At 47.7% G+C, this 17,022-nt stretch overlaps 1 protein-coding gene across 3 annotated transcripts in view; it reads left to right on the top strand.

The window, feature by feature from the left end:
* Positions 1–17,022, top strand: part of LOC144150127 (papilin-like) — a 247,241-nt gene that overhangs the window by 129,367 nt on the left and 100,852 nt on the right. For 2 of the 3 annotated variants that reach the window (XM_077681955.1, XM_077681953.1), the window contains exons 1-2: positions 5,820–6,091; positions 16,581–16,650. In XM_077681955.1, coding sequence (XP_077538081.1) covers positions 6,069–6,091; positions 16,581–16,650 — 93 coding nt within the window. In that variant the 5' untranslated portion in view covers positions 5,820–6,068. Of the gene's footprint in view, positions 1–5,819; positions 6,092–16,580; positions 16,651–17,022 lie in introns of those variants that run through there. The other variant, XM_077681954.1, reaches the window with a different exon arrangement.

The following is a 17,022-nucleotide window of genomic DNA, read 5'->3' as shown; positions in this document are numbered from 1 at the left end:
CTTAGCCACCGAGTATCCTTTACGCATGCGCAAAATGTATCGTACGCGCAGTCTTTTCACCGTTTTCAACAGATCTCAGGAAGCGTCGTGCACGTCGAGAGCGCCGACGGGGCACGCTTACTGCTCGAGACAGTCTTGGAACTATAGGGGGTTCGTGCGCATTGTAGCGAATCTTATCGCGGGCGTTCGCACTTGTCTATAGCGTTTGGTTTAATGGCTGGAGGAGCTGCCGAAATAATCTGGTTACGGTTCGCTTCACTGTTTCACGCTTCTTTGACTGTTCAAACGGCAACCACTGCGCGAGTGACACAGCGTTTTTGTCAAGTTGTCTAGAAGGGACTCCTCAAAAAAAAAAAAAAATGTTCCTCCTCCACCGTGAAAACGGTAGACCAGTGAAGCTGTATTAGTGGAAAACTGGTGAGTTATGTATGGTGACTTCCTATACAGATTGAACAAAGACAACCACAGAAACCTTTCTTAGCTTTAATTCTAAACTATTCCTCACATAATCTGTTTCATCATAGTTTGAAAAAAAAAAAAAAAAACGTGTTACAGCCGTTTTCTGTAGCCATACTCCTCAATGGATGGCCAAGTATTCACGACAGACGGTAATTCTGTAACGTTTACTACTTCACCGTGCACTAACTTTTATAAAGAGTGGATGAAACTCGGCGTACTATATGGTAGAGTTGTCATAGCGGCCAATTTCAGTGTAATTTTTTCCAAGGTACAGCCTCCCAAATTTTTAATAATATAGCGGGAGCGACGACCGATCGACATGTCAGCGCCTTATCACGGTGTTCACCGGCAAAATAGGCGAGGGTACGCGCACCCGCCCAGAACTATCTGTTGTGGGAGCGTCGATCTGCTTCGCTTTTCTTCTCAGTGCAACACACCCCCTGATTTTCTTATCTTTCAAGTCCGTTTCGCTACCACCAAAGGTGGCCATAGCCTCCTTTATAGGAGACTATGAGGAGGCTAAGCAGCGTGGGGCACAAATTCATTCAGATGCAGTGGCAGGGGGTGTACCCCTCTCAAGGAAACAGCGTAGCAGACGACACTCCTACAACAGATGGTCCTGTGCGCGTACTCTCGCCTATTTCGCTGCTGAGCACCGTGATAAGGCGCTGACAAGCCGGTCGGTCGTCGCTCCCGCTACATTATTAAAAATTTGGGAGGCTGTACCTAGTTCAGATGGAGAGCTGCAGAGCATTTTAAAATCACTATCACTGGAATGAATGCTTGTGCGATTCTTTGTCGGCGCGACGCGATAGACGCACGAAATTTTCGTCAGAACCTATAGGACAGCTTCGCTGAAAAAGATTCCGTCCGGGACGTGTGTTGTACTCAATGATGAGAGGCGAAAATGCGTCCACAGCCGTTCTCACAGCCTTTGGCGAAATGAGACGTTTTTACGTGACAGTGGCAAGGAACTACTACATGAAAGCTCAATGCTGAGAGAACTGCTTTTAACGGTATAAAAATATAGATGGGAAAACAGAGTAGGTCAGTGATGGTTTTAGTGCGTTCTATATTGAGACGGCGTCCTTTACTTGAACCGCCGAAGAAGCGCCGACTCAGAACTTGGATGCTTCAAAGTTTGAGGTGCAGACATGCACAGAATCAAAGCAGGCAGCAAAAGGGCACCTCATAGACAAAATTCGAGCAGCAGCTCTCGAACACAACGTGAGAGGCACGAAGAAAGGGGAAAAGGGGCTTGCGTATCTTGTGACACCTTTGGAATATCGTGCATTCATTCAACCTCCCTTGCTGCAGGTACCTCTTTGCGTGTATACCTTCACGGCATCATCAGTGAACTTGCTGTGAAGCCCCTTTAGAGGCAAGCCTCGTGATCTTGGGACGGACGCGGTCAACAGTACAAAATCTTTCCTTCAACCAACAATGCTACAAGATTACGTCGTCGTTTTCGTCTTGCCTTCCGCAGTTCTGTTTTTTTTTTTTTTTTGCTGAATTTTCGGCAGGTTAGGGTCTAACAAAGTTTTGTAGGGTGAAATCTCGCGGGGCGATATCTTTCAGGCAACAAGGGTGAGCTGTTGCCTTGAATTGTTCTACATTCTCTACAAGTATACGTAAAGAAATGAAAAAAAAAATCCCACTGAAGTCATAATTGATGGATAAAAAACTGTAAATAAAAATGTCGCGTGTTTTAAAAATTCCTCGGGGCACTTAGGTGTGCTTACGTGCGTTGAAGGCGAACACAATGTTGGTTTCTCTGGCAATAGCTATCGAAGACCTCTTCACTTCTACATTGTGTTTGTGGCGCATTTCATCAGAGACTGACACGGAAAAATTCACACGACAGCTTCCCCAGGGTCACGGTTCTCCGTGGCAGACGTGCACCTGTTCTAGTCACGTGTCGTCCTGTTCGTCTGCCAAATCGATACGACGCCAGCGACCCGCCGGCACTGGCCGCGTGCTGAGGCAGCGTGGTCGTATACACGCGCACTCGGCTCCTGTACTACAATTTGTAGACCCGAATTCGATTCCCGTACGAGCTGTAATGTACCGGATTTTCCATTTCAGCTAAATGACGTCTATTTTGTCCAAATTATTCGGCATACGCACTTTGGCACGAATTCCGCCGTTTTCCTAACCGTTTTTTACTCTTTCTACAGTGGCGGCCGTTTTGCGCATCAACGCCTTTTTTGCGCACAACAGGGCACTTAAAGGAGCCATGAAGAGAAAATACAACTTCGTTTAACTTGAAAGAACTAGGATTCAGTATCTCACTGAGCTTCATTACAGCCCCAAAAGATGTTTTTTTTAACGAAAAAAAAAGCAAGAAGTATTTAAAAACTTTAAAATTTTGCGCCACAGTGACGTGTTATGAGCAAGAATGACGTCATACGGGCCAACAATAAAACATAATTTTCAGTGCGTTAACTGCTCATTAGCAATAAAGTGATGCGGTCAAAAGGAACTAGAGGCCCCATTACAGACTTCCAGTCATGTGTCGTCGCGACAGGTCAGTTAGGCGGCCGCCAATCGCACAAACAAGGTTCCGTGACGTCATAGAAAAGTTGCGGGAAATTGGCTAGGGGGTCGCGACTGCTTCACACGTTTTCTTTAATATCTCCGTTATTTGTTCGAAGATTGCGATGATATTGGTATCATTGTTATCGGGACTAAGCAGTATTTGTAATAAACCCAACTTGTATTTTGTCTTCATGGCTCCTTTAAGGCTACGTTCGCCTTAAAAAGCGCCCAACCAAGTGCCTTCAACCGTAGTTGCAAGTCCCTCCAATCGATCATAAAACCTCCAAAGACCCAAATCGCAAACGTAGAACGAACCCATTCAACCATTTTTCGCCGCACTATAAGTAGACGCATCTACGAACGATCTAAATGTATACCGATACGTGGTTTATGAGACGGAGGTATTCTCTACTCCTCCTTCGTCAGGATCGATGAGCCGTTCCTTCTTCGTGACTTTCAAGTAACCGCTTTTACAGAATTGAAGGACGGTTTCACGCAGGCAATGTGTGCAGACATCTCAGCAGAGCTTTTTGGTCGACACATCAACTCTTTTCAAAGCTTTCGCTTTAAAAGGGTCATGGTTTGGGCCTGTTGGTGATGCTTAATGGGAACTGAAAGCGCAAATTAGACACTGACAAAGAAAGGGAACGACGGGACGAGCGCTAACTACCAACAAAATGTATTTGCAAAACCACAATATATACATGCCACGCTTTCCACTTGCATACCACCACAAATGCGCGTAGACACTTATAATCGCCTGAGATAAGAGTTCTTTTTGAGAAAGGAATACAGATGGTGTGCTCACGCATTGAGACTGCAACCTATCTATTTTTTCAGCTTCTATAATTTCTCTTGTTAATCTATCTTTATTCTTGCCGATTATGATGCATTTAAAAAGAGCTGATGTGTCCGGATAAGGTGATGTCCGGAAGCAATACACGTCCCTGTACAGTCCCTGTACAGTACAGTCCCTGCGTGGTGTCGCGGCATGCGCAACGTGGGACCAGGCGCGACGTACGTGATCCTTTGCGGTCGCGACCGTTTTCGCGAGTTCCGTGGCCGGGGGAGCGGATGTTCCAGGCTTATCGAAGTAGGTCGCGATCGCCTGTTGCTACGACCACCGCTGCGGCAGATACGCGGGCGCTAATTGGGCGACGACGACGGCTGCATTCCGGCGATAGGCCCGCGCGATCCTGTCCCTAGCGCGGGTGTGGGCGGCCGCTTCCCAAGACGGAAGCCCTGAAGGTTGGCCGTGCTATCTCCATCTCCGTAGGCCAGAATGGAACCCCACGGAGTGACGAGTCCTGACTGGCTAACCCTTTTCGCGCGGGCGCTGCACACCTATCGGCCTCCGTTCTCGAAGTCCTCTTCGTGCCTGGTTCATGTGGGTCGTGGCTGCGACACCCTTAGCGACCTCGGTGCACTCTACGTGACCTTCAGCCTAGTCACGGCAATATTGCGGTTTCTTGCTAGCGTCCGTGCGTCCGATCGCCCCCTCTCCTTACTCTTCCCTCCGGTAACACACCCTCAAATACATGGAAATAAACAAATCGTTGATCGAACTAGATTTTTTTTATTCGTCTCAGCTACCGTCCAGGGGAGTCGGACGACCTTCAGTCCAGCAAGAAACCGGGCGTTGGGGGGAATTCTCTGGCTAATGGCGCTTTATGATTGTGGGCCGCGTTCTGAACAACGCATTCCGCCGTTCTATTCCAACTGGCAGCTGGAGTGATCGGCAATGTCCCAGACAACAGAGTAATATGTGAGGCCACCATTGGTTGCACAGCGTTCATATCTTCGTTTAAGGTTCAAGCGACCCACAGACTTGGCCATCAGGGCGGTAACGCTCAAGCTCAAATTTGGGCGCACATCATCAATGGCGACTGACGCTGTCGCTTCGAACAACACCCCCAGTGGAGTCTGACAGGATGAATCAGTTCGTTACGTCCTGCGAACCTCGCAGAACACGATATCTGACTTGGTAGCACGCTTCGGGCTAAGCCGTCCGACTGTTACGCCAGCGGAAGTGACGTGCGGGTTGCTCGTAGTCTCTCTAAACGGAAACTCGCGACAGAGTTTATTGAACCGCTGCGCAATGAATGGAAGCCCGTCAGTCTGTCTTGCAGATCCGGCCGCTGTGTGGCCATCTGTCTCGACTGCGTCCTCGCTGATTTGTCACGCAATCCGGCCCCAATTTACTTCTTTCTTCTCTGCCTTCAACATGTCCTGCTGTCACGTAACCTCGGTTGCACCATTCATCCAGGGCTTTCTCGCCATGGTGTCCGCTGCATCCGTCCGTTGTGGCGGAGTTACTGTCGCTTACGATATCACAACCCACAAAAAATAAAAATAGCGATTACACGCGTGGCTCTAAAAGAAACTGGACGCGACCGGAAGTCCGATCTTTGATTCGCCGGAACTGAAAGTACGAACCGCTCGCAAAATTTCTCCCCACTTTCTGGGCGCCATCTTTGAATCAGACGCCGTGCGTGGGTTTAGAGGGGAGGAGGACCGAGAATGAAAAAAAAGAAAAAAACAGAAACAAGAAAGATAAAAGAATTCCGGTTTTCTCGGTGGCAATTAACTTGAATGAAGTCGAGCTGTGCGACGGACTGGCGGAAGGAAGTGAGAAGGGGAGCTGTGCTCCGAAAGCAATGACGTCACGGGTCACGTGTGCCGCCCGTGCGGAGAGACGTGTTGTTATTTCATCAACTAGGGGGCGTTCTTGCCCCCGGTCGAAGAAAGGGAGGAGGCTGTGGGAGAGGGTATAACAAGGCCTTCCCGGGATGGAGGGGTTTCCCCCGTTCCCTTGAAAACCGTTCAGTGATCTCGGCGTCGGTCAGAGGCAGGCGCCGCGAGGGCATCGTCCGTCATTTCTGTGGCTTTTTTTCCCCAACACCTCACTGCCTGACATCTAGAGGCCGATCCGAGTTTTTACGTTTATGCTTCTGCATATTGGGACGTGAGACTCTGGCGTACGCGTTCGTCTGCCCCGTCCCTGCCCACTCGCCATCACGGCTGACCTTTCGCGGGACTCCAGCCTTCACCGCTGCGCGCGGGTGTAGTGCATGGCAGCTTCCACATCAGGAACGTAAGTCGGTCTCTTCTTCCGAGGCGCTTTCTGCGGTCTGCTGTCCAAGTTTGACTTTGGTTAAAAAAGTAAGCATACTTAAAAGATGAATCAATGTACGCGTCACATTGTGTGCATTACAGTGGGAATTTTCGGGGGACGTCCTAGCACATCGTGGATTAGTAGATAAGAATAATGTGTATCGTGTGTTTATAAATAGAATACGTAGGTGAATGTACAGGAGGAGGTTCTATAGCACGAGGTTGCGAGGGGACCTCTTGTAAGTAAGTACATGGGCAACAAACAATGGTTACTAATGCCGAATGTTTGCACGGGGGGATTAAAAACAGGTACAAAAATATTTAACTATAAGAAGACTGAGCACGAGTATATCAAATTTATAAGAGTGGGAATAAAACGTGTTAAACAATGCTTCTCTTTGGTTACGTGTAAGCGTGTATTTATACATTAGAAGAACGAAACAATCATTATACAGTGATATTATACAATTACTCATCAAAACCACAAAACAAGCACTAAGTACAAAAAAGGAACAGCGAATTTCAACGTAGAGATTATTTGTGTACCTTAACTAGTTCAGTTAGTTTATTCACTAAGTATTTTTAGTGCGGTCACGAAAGTTTTATTTCAGGAGAGACAAAGTTCCACGGAGATACACCGGCAAATTTCGATACCGTTTTTACATAATCAGTGTGAGGTCGTTCGATTTGTGTTTGGAGATAAATTTCACCGGGAAAACCAGCCGCTTTCGATGTCGTCCTGTAGGTTTTTTTTTTCTAAAGAAAACCATCTTAGAGAATCCAAAGTTGGAGCTCAATCCGCATGTATCCCTACGTAAGATTGGCTTTGCCAAGAATAACGAAAGTGTCGCCAACTTAATGCATAAGTTCGCTATCCAAACTTATCTAATTCACCGAGCCGTACTGAAGCATAAACTCGTGCTTATTTCTTCTCACATTTCTCATATACACCGGTATCTACGCGGCGTTGCATGAGTTCGAAAACGAATGTCTCAAAGGGTGTTGCTCAAAGCCACTGTGGCCACCGCGAGGGGGGAAGGGGATTGTCGTGTTGTAGGGGAGTCAACTTCAAGGAAAATGTTTATTACGGAAGCGTTTTGATGAGCGAATGGGCAAGGACAAGCTGATATGTTAATCAGATGTTTTTCCAAGGTTTACCAATCAGCAATAAGGAAAGATAGTTCATAGTTTAGAGCTGAAAAGGGAAAGCAAAAAAAAAAAAAAACGAAAACAGACTGCCTTTATTTAGAGGCAATCGCATAGGTCACTCAACGTAAGAAAACTGATAAGCGCTATAACAGTCCCGAGTGATAACAAAAGACATGACCAGTGTCCTCATTGCTCTCTGTTCGTTGAGCGACCGGGTGTCCAGCATTGTCAGCACATAGGACAGCGTGGCGTCGTTGTAAAGCGTAGCTTGTGTAGTGGTCGCTGAAATATTCTCATGTTTCGTGGGCGGGACATACCGTGTTTACTCGATTCTAATCACCCCTTTTCTTCCACGATCGCGATGCCCAAATGGGTGCTTATATCCAAAAAACCTAAGTTACACCCCCCTCCCCCTAAGCTACTTGTTTTCGTGGCCGTATCGCGGCGAGACGGGCGCAAGGAATAATGTTTTATTTGGCGAACATCTTAAAGAAAAAATAGGTAGACACAGTGAAGCCACCGCGTGCGTTGGATGCTCAGTCACCCTCACAACCATTCGAGTCCGTTGTGTGTGTCCGTTCGAGGCCGCCGCTTTCAGTACGTTCCAGCAGGTTGTCTTCTGTTCCGTTAAAGTGTTTTGTAATTGAAAACTTCATAAATGACTTGACCGCGACGTCGAGTCGGGCCCGCTTCCATGCGTCGGAAATCCACCTTGCGATAATTGCTAACATGGGTGCTTAGATTCGCATGCAAACTTTTTTTTTTTTTTTTCAAATATTTTCCCCGAAAGTTGGGGAGGGTGCTTAGAATCGGGCGGTGCTTACAATCGCAAAGATACGGTATTTCATCATTTGTACTGATGGCTGTGGTAATGGTAAAAAAGTGCACACTTTCTTTGAGGTTAATGGTGTGAATGACAGAACGTGAATGCCGGTTGTCTTTAAGCTGGAATCGTTACTGCACTTGTGAAAAAAAAAAGAATAAACGGCTGTGGCTTATCTCATCTAACCTTGGATATGCATAGCAAAAGCTTGGCTTAGTCTGGCTGAGTAATTGGTTTTGCTTGGTTAAACCTTTGATTTAGCTGTATTGCCGACCACGTCTCAAAGCCCTTCGGTTCCGTGCAACGCTCACAGAAGGAGGCCGGGAGAACGCGGCGTTCATTCAAGGCGAACGCACCGTTCCTCTTCGACGGACGTGAGACGAGTCACGTTGCCCGAAACGACCCAGCGCCGCATGCATGGGAGGCTGCGGGGGTGGTCGGCTGCCTCGGCCGCAGCGGCGGTGGCGACCGCTGTCGGCGCCCGCAGGCGCCAACAGCGGGCCCGGCGAATCACGCGATGCGCTTCGAGGGGTGTGTTGCCGGGGGTGTGTCTCCGGTCGAAAGGTCATTTGCGCATCCTCCACAAAATCGCTGGACGAAATTAGCAAAGCTTCGCTTCAAAAGAAAATCCGCTTAGTTAGCTGTTGTGATGATCGGGACAACGCTCCGGCTAATGGCTCTGGGACGGAATTCTGCGTTGTGTGCGCCTCAAGAATCTCCATTTCGCGTCCGTCTCAACTCGTGACGCTACCCCGGCCTTGCATGTCTTGCGTCACAGGTTTGTCGTCTGCTCTCAGCCAATCTGAGCTCGCTCGCTCTGAGACGGAGGACGTAAAATTAACGAAGCCCGGAATTTCGCCCCCGCTTGTCCCGCTCCCGCGTGGGATGACGCGCCTGTTCATGTTTAAAGGAGTACTGACACGAAATTTTTATGTTACGTTTTTTTCGCTGCTATGCGTGCCTACCAGCCCACTAATCATAGAATGACAGATTAGGCGGTCGAGCGCAGCGTAAACATTCATTTACGGCGTCGTTTATTCGTGCCAGTTTCGGTTTCGACTGAAAAACGCCGAGCGGCCGCCATGACAACATGTATAACATGACGTCACCATTCTTGCCGTATCGCTGCCTCTCTGGAAGCGCGCGCGAGCGAGCGCACGCGCGCGCCCAGACCGGCCGAGGTTTTCGCCGTCCCCACAGGCCCGGGCAGCATGACGTCAGTCCCAAAACCATGACGTGTACACACGCCCGAGCAGCGCGCGCCAACCACAGCCAGCGCGTCGGCTTCGTCACGGGAGCCCCGACGTCGGCAGTTTGGGGCACGTAGCAGATGATGTCACGTCGGCCCGCTCTGGGCTTTCTCGTGCGGGCGGAAATTAAAATGGATTTTAAATATGTTTCGCTGAACGGTTGCTGCTGAAACTTGCTGGGAGATATCTCCTGATAAAAAGGAAGCGTTTTACATAGTTATCTCAGCTTTGAAATTTCCTGTCAGTACTCCTTTAAAGCGCAGTACAGGATGACCGCCGCTTATAGTCTCATCGGCGAGATATTACACTCTTAATAAAAAAGGTCGTAAAAAGGCAGTAACGGCCGTATTTACTAACTCCTTACGAACCTTACTACCCCGCGGCTTTGTACGTCCACTAACAACTGCATGGTTAGTAAATTAGCTGAGTGTAGTATGCACTACACATTAAGGTCGTGTTGTGCATGGTCAGTTAGTAAACGCATGTAGCTCAGAAGAGTGCTATCGCTGGGACTTTACTAGTGGGGGTAGTGGTGCTTACTGCCTGCTTAATTCGGTTAGTAATTCTGCCAAGTGCTACATTTACTACCTCCAATTACTAAGTACCTATATACTAAGACAAGTAACTTGTTTGTATTTCATTAGTGAATGCCCCGGCCTATTTTTTTAAGAGTGTAGAGTTTTAGCCGTCCGTCTGTTCCGTCGTATACGTAGTTACCGTGTACCGGGACCCGTCTGGGCACTTGTGCATTCGTCGCGGTTGGGGGATTAGTTCCTCGGGCCGGCCTTCGCCATGTCCGCGCATTCGTCACGGTGAGGGGGGGGGGGTGCCTCCTCACCCTTCCGCGCGCGCAGGCGTAGTCGGGTCCCGGTCAACACGGTAACTACGTACATGACGGTACAGACGGACTGCTAAAACTCTCTATTAATCCCAATGCGCATCGCCATTTCAGATATGGGCGGCTCATCCCGCGGTTACTGCAGGGAAACCAGTTATCGTTATGGTAACGAACCAGACGTACGCCACCAACCTGTCAAGCTTAGAACCAGATAAGCGTCGTATACGATAAAATGCAAACAAATTAACCCACTTGCGTGTATAGCCGGACTGAGATCCATACGGCACTTGGGCTGCAACACACCTTTTCATTGGTCTTCACTTTTTGTTACCTTGCGGGGGTATACCATTACCGACTAACCGCCGCGGTGGCTCAGTGGCTAAGGCGTTGTGCTGCTGAGCCCAAGGACGCGGGTTCGATTCCCGGCCGCGGCGGCCTATTTTCTGGCGGAGGCGAAAAGCGAAAAAAAACGCCCGTGTGTTCGAGGTTTCGGCGCACGTTAAAGATACCCAGCCGGTCACAATTAATTAGGAGCCCTCCACTACGGCGCGCCTCATAACCTGCGTAGTTTCGGCTCATTAAACCCCATAATCTATTACCAATCAGGGTCAGGGTTCGCACAGGTCCTTGAAAACCCTTGAATTTAGAAGTGTCAATTTCAAGGCCTGGAAAGTCCTGGAATTTTTAAATGGTCCTTGAAAACCCTTGATTTTTCCGGATAGAATCAACGGCCCTGTCTTTTCACCAGAATTGAAAGTGTTTGTCGTGGATTTTAGGCGCTAACAAATGTAAAGAAACATTGTAACAATCAAGATTAAGTGTAACCCGCCGCGGTGGCTCAGTGGCTAAGGCGTTGCGCTGCTGAGCACGAGGTCGTGGGTTCGATTCCCGGCCGCGGCGGCCGCTTTTCTGATGGAGGCGAAAAGCAAAAACGCCCGTGTGTACGAGATTTCGGCGCACGTTAATGATCCCCAGGTGGTCAAAATTAATCCGGAGCCCTCCACTACGGCGCGCCTCATCGCCTGCGTTGCGTCGGCGCGCTAAACCCCACAATCAATCAATCAAGATTAAGTGTACTGCGTGAAATGACAAGTTTGGTGAATTTTTTTAATTACAAGGCAACATTGGGAGCAGGCACTTGTCAATCCAATCCATGTCACTATACAATCCAGTGAAAGCCAGCTTTTGTTCTCTGTCTTGCATCTTCCATCTAGTCTGTGGACGCTCGCTCCTTGCATGTTTGCTGAGCCTCATACGCTCCATCTGCATTTTCTTGTACGTGCAAATGGTGGACGTGCACATTCTTCATCCTGCCTTGCAGCAACACTTGCGGATTTATTTTCAACTGATACTTTGCTGACAAAGCAGGAGATGCATGCAACATTAACGAACTTTTGAAATCAAACAGCCTGAGCAAAACACCAAAAAAAAAAGAAACTTTTAACTGCCAACCATGAAATAAAAAATAGAGCTGGGGGAGCATTCACGAACCCGTTAGGGCCTATCTAAATGTGCACTAATGTGCTTAGGTATTGTGCAATAAAAAACGTTTGCATTGTGTCGAAAAAGTTATAAAATTTTCTAATGATAAAACATTAGACGGGGACCTAGAAAATTTGTTTTCTGGTCCTTGAAAGTCCTTGAGACCCCTGCATTTTTGCTTTTGAAGCCTGTACGAACCCTGAGGGTATACCGACCGGGACGGACTTGTGGATCGCAAACTTTGTCACATTTACGGACGGACGTACACAAGGACAGAGTTTTCCCCGGAATCAAACGTATATCAAATTCTGTAACAACAAAACCGTCCTCCTCAGCAACGTGCGCACAGCACATCCTCATTATAACGAAATCGCTTTATTCGAAACCTCTCTTTGTTCGAATTGTTTGATGGTCCCCCGAGGGCAGCGAACTGCTCGACCGTCTTCAGTGACCTTCTTTGACATAACTGCTGGACTGTTAATTAGAGCGTAGTATATCAAAGGGGAAAGGAATTGCGGTGGAGGGGCTTGAGTACGAGCGGACAGATTTTTATCCGGAGCAGCGAATACGTCATATATTCCGCGATAAAAAAAAAAAAACAGAAATCCTTATCGAATTACGGTAGCTTGCTGCAGCAATTGAAGCAGGGCCGCCCTTGCCACACTATTTGAATCTTCCCGCCACTTTGAGAAGACTTTGCCTATTGTGGTGTTGCCTTGTGCGGGTGACCTGTTGCGATGTACCCTTGCGTCGACATGTGAGCCACGCGTGGAGTCCTGGCTGTCGTATTGCCTTCCCCTGCGCTGTTCCGTTGCGAAACCCTTCGGCGAAATGGCCGTTCCGAATGCATTACAACCGTCACGAGCCCCGGGAACACCGGCACGTTGGCAGGCTATTTAGCGGTCCCGCTGGTAAAAATAATGACCACCTCTTAACAATGCGAGCGCATTATACTTAACTCTATAGGTTCAAAACCCGGCGTGGTCGTGGCGAAGGGGAGGCACACAAAATGGGCGCTCCGTGCTCGAACTGGCGCCGAACATCTCAGGGTAAAGTATACGGCAAAGCAGTTCAGTTGAACAGAACATTGCATAAACCTGGGTCCGTGTGGGAGCTAAGAAAGGGTCCGGTTGTCTGATGAAGAGAGTGGTAATACTTTTAACCCCGATTCGCGTTGGGGGATTGGATGATACTCTATGAAGCGGCCACTGTATACGGGTGCCTCGAGTTTTCTGTTCTTCCGGAGTTTACAAATAAACTATGCAGATATATAGGCTTCAACGAAGTAAATGGATAATGGATTGTGTCATCAGGTGAGCCGCGAAACTGGAGCCGCAAGGAGCCAGCCGAATCCACTCGCGAGCGTCCTCTTAAACTAACGTACACCCATATCGCACAAACACGTGCAGAGGCCTGCCTTTTTTTTTTTTTTTCTATCTGGAGAGAGGGCATCAGCGAACTCACCGCACACTTCCGGGGCGTGTTCTCTGGAGCTCTTCTGTGTACACTTGTTGAAGCACACCATATATCTTACAGAAAATATCACGCTTTCGTGATAGAACGACTGTACTAGGCATGTCATAGTTTCGGTTCTCTCTGCAGTGAACTGATAGTTCGCAGCGAAGTTTTTAAAATACGTTTGGGAAACCTAGATCGCTCCCACTTAAAAATACGACCCTCCACGGGAGGAGAGTATAAACGCATAGACTCCTGTAACCGGTATTCTGCTGCACGATAACTAAATCTTTACGAACAGGCTGGAAATTACCGCGCTCGTGCGCTAAGAAGCAACTGCCGAATATTTTTTTTATCTCGTTCTTTGCAATTACAAACTATCAAAAGTAGGTTCAAAATGAATAATACGCGGCCGCACGACGTTCCGAACAGAGGCTCCATAATGAGTTGCTATTTCAAAAGCGCCAGCATTCTCCGAAAAATAAACAACCTACCGGGTTTCGCGGTGGTAATTATTTCCGATTAAACTAAGTATCAGTTTTCTAACGAGCGTAATTCTATATCGCCCACAGGTAGACTGCCCGGCCTTAGCATGTTGCGGTGGTTAACAAGTCGAAGAAAACTCGTGACCTCTCGTGTCTAGACGTCCCGTCTGCTTTGAGTCTTATACTCCGGCTACACTAGGGTCCAAATGTCATTTGAATCAAACGGGGTGCTTCGAATGCCATTCAGAATCCGCCGTGCTACACTACAATTTCGATGGCATTTGAAAGCTTTCACAATTGCTCGCCGTGCGGTAGTGGCGCTGTTGTCGCCCCGTTCCGTTTTCGTACAATAATACAACAATCAAATTTAGGAGCAGTCTAAGGCAGTAATATGATATCAAATTGGAAGAGACACCAGTTCTGACTCTAATGTGCTGGCTGTTTGCGTAGTTTTTTTTTTTTAACTGACCCACTGGTTTTGAGAGCATGAAAATTAAACATGTTGATTTCATATTTTAAGTAAACGAACAGTGAGCAAAAATCCACACACAAAACTATTTTGTTTTTTTTCGTACAGAAGTATTATATTTTTTATTGCCGATCGAACACGCTGCGTGCAACAGGGATAGAAATGGCATTTGAAATCCCAAATGTCTCTGTCGGTGCTCATTTGGCTCGAATGTCATTTGAGCCGAATGGCATTTCAAAACCTAGTGTAGCAGCACAACTTGGCATTTGAGTAAAATGACATTTGGTTCAAGTGACATTCGGACATAGTGTAGTACGGGTATTAACTTCCGGCATCTCGGTTCGTCGCTCTAATCGTTGCGTCATTCATCTAAACAGGCTTTACTGAGTAAACCCGCGGCGATTAGTGTTTCCCGCAAGGTTGTTCCAATTAATTGAAAAGAATATTATTAATAGTACTTTTACTGGAATTATTCGCTACCGTCCACGCATAATGCTGTGTTCTACTCCGTCCGTTTGAGAGAAGTATGTTCAGCTTGGCGTAAATAAGCTCCCGAAACCGGTAAACGAAGATGTTTGAAGCTATAAAAAGATCGTGTGTGCTATTTTCTAAACAGGCATCTGATAGGATGTTTGCTGCGTGCTTGAGCGAACGCGCCTTTTCTTCTAAAAAAAAAAAAAAACGCACATTTTTTAGGTACGTTATGTAGACGAAAAGTTGCTTTTATTCCGTACATTAAAACACTAAAATTAGGACGCGTGACAACGATGAACTTAATAAAGATAGCCTCGTGCCAGCGAGTAATTTTTACAAGCAGTAAAACAATATGTCACTTATAACGCAATAGCGCCCAACCAACCGTTTCGATACTTGATACCCCAACAATCGGATCTTATTTAATTGCTCGCTCATATTAAGGGTAACATTAAGGGTCATTAAGGGTAACAGAGTCGATCCCTAGAGAAGGCAAGCGTGGCAGGGGGCGGAAGAAAGTTAGGTGGGCAGATGAGATCAAGAAGTTTGCGGGGATAAATTGGTCGCAGTTAGCGCAGGACCGGGATAATTGGAGATTAATAGAAGAGACCTTTGCCCTGCATTGGGCTTAGATAGGCTGGTGATGATGATGATGGTGATGACGATGATGATTAAAGAGCAAAAAATGATCAGCTACCCAGGTACGTATTCCTCTTAACGGCATCTACACAAAGTGCTGCTCTGGACTCCATTGTTTCGTGAAGACGTTCGGCCGTGTCACGGGGAATGACATTCCCGAAAGTAGGCAATACATTCCCATGCACTATATAATCAAAACTTCTACAACGCAAGTACAGGGTGGTGCGACGATACACTTTAAATCTTTTTTCCTCAACGAACCGCACCTCTGTTCGCGCTCAAACTTCACATGAAGGTCGCATTTTGTGGTCTATTTTGTTTGACACCGGGAACAACGGCGATATTTACCATGCTTATTCTGAAAATAAATAAAAACGATTTTCGCCTATGGTAAAATGGCGGCTGATTTGGACGTGCGAGCCAGCGCAAGTTGATCTTGAAACGTGAAACGACGGCGCCACCTGGGGTATGCATAGCGAAACGCACGTTTGGGATTCACGGTAACGAGGAGCCAAATGGTGCTGCAGACGATCAGAAGATGCACCTAGGAAGGAGCCAAATGAGCTAGTAGACGATCAGAAAACCCGCTTTCACATTTTCTGATCGTCTGCTACACCGTTTGGCTCCTTCCGCCGATACATGACCGAGCGTCAGCGTGGTGAAAGGCGCCCGGCAGTGCAGGCAAAGGTCGCTGTGAGGGCAGAACTTCACCGGACAAACCTGCCTGTAAGGCATTCCCCAAATTCTAAATTTCCAGCACTGAGTATGGCAATCGTCAAACTATGGCGTCCTAAGTAGAGCGTACGGAGCCGGAATGAGGTGGTCGTCGTTGTTGTTAAAAACATTTTCATAAGCTTTCCTTCGGAAAATTCGACCGGCCTCGCATACGGCCAAATGATTCGACCCCTCACAAACGACGTCGGAAGTGACTCGGTCACACTCCATACCGTGTACAGCCGTAATACCGCCCGTTAGATTTACTTATCGAAGCAACCACGTATTTGTATAGTACTACCTTTTTTTTTTCCCGGCACAAATTTAAGAGTCAGAGGATCTTAAGTTCAAGGACGGGCTCAAGGAGCGGTGTGGACAGCGCCTGGCTCGGCACACAAGACGAAGTTCAGGCTGGCTACATCGCTGACAGAATGAGGACGCTCGTCTTTTCGGCGGCGGATTAAAGCGCGTCGCCTTCAGTCGTAATCGCCTCCCTGAACTCTGACCTCAGCTGGTCCTCATTGGAGGAACCAGCTTGGGATTAGAGCTAAGTTTGTTTCCGTTTGGGGGTGTGGAAAATGGCGGCAGTGAAGGTATTGTCTGCTTTGCGCATTGCACATTTGAAAAGTAGTTCGTGTCAGTTACCTCACTAATAGACGTTTGTTTCGTTTCTCCCTTTCTCTCTGGGCAGGAGTTGGGGAGCGTTGCTCCTAGCGGCTTTCCTCCTGCTGCTAGTCTCGCCGGCAGATGGCAGAAGACACGTGAGTGGCTGCTTTAGAAGGGTGCCTCCTCTTCTTGTATATTGGCCGCGAGGCCCACCACTGGAGAGGCCGGCGCTGCAATCGTTTTGACGTCACTTGTAGGATCAGATCACCGTTCCTATCTCGCTGCGTAGTTGGCTTGCAACGCGTAACACTTCGCTTAGGAAGCGCGTTCTAAAAGTATTTTCGTGTTAATTTCCTTCATTTAAAGGTAATTCTCAGTGCGTCAAGCGCAGTTCGACCTAATCGTGACTGTGTAACCGTATCCACTGTGGTAGATTATCCGCAAACACCATGAGCGTGGTGGTGTATTACGCATGCGACCGAAGCGTAAGCAGCGGCTTCTTTTCCCGATCAACAATGTGGACTACT

This window comes from Haemaphysalis longicornis, unplaced genomic scaffold, assembly GCF_048455015.1.
Source record: "Haemaphysalis longicornis isolate Haplotype H1 unplaced genomic scaffold, Haemaphysalis longicornis Haplotype H1 scaffold_8, whole genome shotgun sequence".
Taxonomy (NCBI): Eukaryota; Metazoa; Arthropoda; class Arachnida; order Ixodida; family Ixodidae; genus Haemaphysalis; species Haemaphysalis longicornis.
The sequence above is the reverse complement of the archived record's forward strand: the minus strand, read 5'-3'. Positions and strand labels throughout refer to the sequence as shown.